General features: G+C 31.2%; 2 protein-coding genes across 2 annotated transcripts; both read right to left on the reverse strand.

Moving 5' to 3' along the window:
* Window positions 1–847: 847 nt before the first annotated feature.
* Window positions 848–1,668, reverse strand: LOC138895525 (uncharacterized). The gene is made up of 2 exons (XM_070180225.1): window positions 1,210–1,668; window positions 848–1,105 (listed from the first exon to the last, which is right to left on the reverse strand). The coding sequence occupies exons 1-2, from the start codon at window positions 1,666–1,668 to the stop codon at window positions 848–850; spliced, it is 717 nt and encodes a 238-aa protein (XP_070036326.1).
* LOC138895526 (L10-interacting MYB domain-containing protein-like) lies at window positions 1,669–2,752 on the reverse strand. Its single transcript, XM_070180226.1, has 3 exons — window positions 2,438–2,752; window positions 2,206–2,342; window positions 1,669–1,744 (listed from the first exon to the last, which is right to left on the reverse strand). Exons 1-3 carry the CDS (start codon window positions 2,750–2,752, stop codon window positions 1,669–1,671), a joined length of 528 nt encoding a protein of 175 aa, XP_070036327.1.
* Window positions 2,753–3,435: the final 683 nt, after the last annotated feature.

The raw sequence follows: 3,435 nt of genomic DNA on the forward strand, positions 1-3,435 counted from the left end.
GCTGATAAGCATTGTGTGCTGAAAACCACTTTTAAGTGCTGAAACTGATTTAAAAAATAAACAGTTACGTGTTTGGATAAAAGTGCTGAAATTAATAATAAACAACTGAAATTGTTTGATTAAAAAGTGCTGATAAACTCTTTTTATGTTAAAATGACTTAAATGACCTTATAACAATTTACACTACTAAAAACATTATTTTCTTCAAAATTTTAGATTCTACCTATTTATCATGTTATTTTAATTATAAAAATGATTAGATAATATCTTTTTTATAAATATAATTTATGTTATGATAAGTATACAATCATAAATTAGGAGTGGAGTATAAATTAACAAAAGTTAAGAAGAAAACCTTAAATAATGCACACATTATTTGTAGAGAAGAAACAAGCACTTAATATTTATTGTTTGTAATAAATAAGATTTAAACATTCAACTATCATAAATATCTTGAGCAATCAGATCACGAATTGCCATCCAAATATTATTATCTCCTTGATTTTCTACATTTTCTTCATTATCTCTCATTCTCAGCTTCTTGGAATGCATTATTCACCTTACATTTCTTTCTAATATAATTGTGAATCGCCATTGTAGCCAATACGATATCTCTTTGAGTGTCAATATGATAAAAAGGCATATCTCGCAAAATATACCACCTTACTTTCCATATCCCAAATGTTCGCTCTACAATGTTTCTGCAAGAAGAATGCAAATAATTGAACATTTCTTTGTGTCCATTTGGTGTTCGCAATTGTCGTGTCGCACCTCGACGAAATTCTGCAAGGTGGTATCTCACATTATCCCCTTTATATGGAGCCATATATCCCTTTATGTGTGAATATCATGCATCAATAAGATAATATTTGTCCCCAGATGGATGTGAAAAATTCAGTTCGGGTCTACGAAGTGCCTCACCAAATATACGGTTATCATGAGTTGCTCCTTCCCACCCAACCCATGCAAATGTAAAACACATATTAAAGTCAACAACAACAAGAATATTTTGAGTAGGATAACCTTTACACCCAATATATGGTATCTCTTGACCTTGAGGCAATCTTGCTTTCACATGTGTGCTACCAAGTGTTCCAATACAATCCTAAAAATATATACATGCATAAACTAAATATAAGTTTACACTAGATAATATTTTGAGTTAAAATGTAAAAATATAATAATATAATTATTAAGTATGTCACTTACTTTAAAGAAAGGGAGATATTGTTGATTACATGGCTTGTGATCTCCTGCACCATCATTATAACTTGGATGTGGTTTAATAATGTCTCTTGCAAGCTTACCAATGGCCTTTAGAACACTATGAAAATGCATATGAATTGTTTCTCTTGAATATTGAAAAATCTCTTGTACTAATCGATTTTCGGCACAATGTGCACAAATTATCAAGAACATCCCTAACTCCTCGTAGACAGACATCCCACACGTGGGTTTAAGACCATATTTATCAGTTAGATCATTTCTTAAATCAAGAAATACTGACTTCCTCAATCTAAAATTTTCATAACACCGAGTCTCTTTTCCATGTAATATCTCTTGGATAAATATATTCCCAGTGCGTTTAGATGTATGACATGGTTCTTTGCAAATGTATTTCTCATAATATATCAATATACTCTTACATGCTATTCGACATAGTGCCATTCATTCCTTATTTTCTTGAATTTCCTCTTCTTCATTTTCGTCATTTAACAAGTCATTGTTCCAGCATTCCATTAAACTGAAATGAAACAGACATACAAACTGTTACGAATTAAAAATGACAAATGCTAACTTCAAAGTTGATAGTATAGTCATCTATTAAAATAAAACACGTAATGTCTAAACAAGAAATAATTAAACCACTATTATATCTAAACAGGAAACAAAATATTAAGAAAATATAACCTTCTGCACATACTTTAAAGGGCAAGTTAAAATGTCTAATGCTAATGTAATATGAACTCAATTAGGGAGTGTATTTCCTCTTTTAGCGATAATGAATTATTTTTTGTCTTGTATTTTTTCACTTGATTGCTACTGCCACTACCATCTATTGACTTTCGCTTTCTAAGCGATGGCTCGGGAAACGTAATTGAATCCATATTCTCCAAGTCATGACTTTCATCGCTTCTTTCATATTTCTATTGTTCTATGTCATTATCCTAAACATCATTTGTTCCATTATCATCATGATCTAACTCAACTTCTGACTCTTGTTCTTGATTTGCTGCACGTGCTCTCTCTCCGGTAGCAATGATATCAGTAAATAAAGCATCGTAACGAAACCATATCAGCGAAAGGTCTTTGTTCCTAAATTTTTTATATTTAGAATTCTCCTGTAAAAAAGAATTTAAAATTACTCTAAGCAAACAAATGAAACTAACAGTTAATAAAGTTATGAAATAATTATAGAAAAGGGCAAGCAATGTACCTTAATTTTTTGCTCCCACCAATCATCATCTGCAATAATTATTTTTCTTGTGGTATCCCATCCTAAACCTGTCTCACCTCTCATCAACTGCTTAAAAAGAGTACACTCTGCTTTTATGTGATCCCAATGATTTTTCATTTGTTTTCTAGTATATTTTAGTCCCGTCTTATTATTGAACTCATTTACCATATTCTTCCATCCATCTTTAGACAAGTAAGTGTTTGGCCTAATTCCTTTTCTAACTTCTTGCTCACACAATTCAATGAATTTAATATGTGCATATTCGTCCCACTTAGCATTATGTCGTTCTCCCATAATTGAATGTTAGCAATCTGAAGAGATTACAAGATTTAGCTATAAATGTACACATATAATAATATTTATGGACAACTCAAAATAAACAAAGTTCAAAAGAACGCCTTCTAATTTTTGTATGTCACATAATTGTGAAGTAGAAATAATATTCAATTTTATAATGAGACCAACTATCTTAAACTTCTAGTGACTAACAAAACAAGAGAAAGCATGTTTTGTTATATTTGAGCTTCAGAGAGCTGTAGCTTCCAATTAATTTATGTTCCTACTCGGCTCCTTCTTTCTCCTCATGAGTTGTGACCGTGAATAGATTTCACAAACAGTGATCTTTATGTACAACTAGGTATCTTTCATATTGCATCCAAAATATGTTTGCTGGTCTTCATCAATGCATGAAGGAGGGGATACGTGTTGCCTACCTCCTGTCACGACCCAAAATCCAACTAGTCGTGATGGAACCTAACCCAACATGTTAGGTAAGCCAACTATCCAATTTTAATAATAATCATTAAAGCAATTTAAGTGAATAAAGGTCTTAACCTTATACAATCCCCAAGAACTGGTAGTACAAATTATGAGCATCTAAAAATAGAGTATACAAAGTGAAAATGAAATAAATACATAGTCTATTTGAATAATACATAAACAGAACTTTATAAATCTAAGGTTACCCTGAACAAGAG

Source organism: Nicotiana tomentosiformis, chromosome 7 (assembly GCF_000390325.3).
Source record: "Nicotiana tomentosiformis chromosome 7, ASM39032v3, whole genome shotgun sequence".
In the NCBI taxonomy this organism is placed as follows: Eukaryota; Viridiplantae; Streptophyta; class Magnoliopsida; order Solanales; family Solanaceae; genus Nicotiana; species Nicotiana tomentosiformis.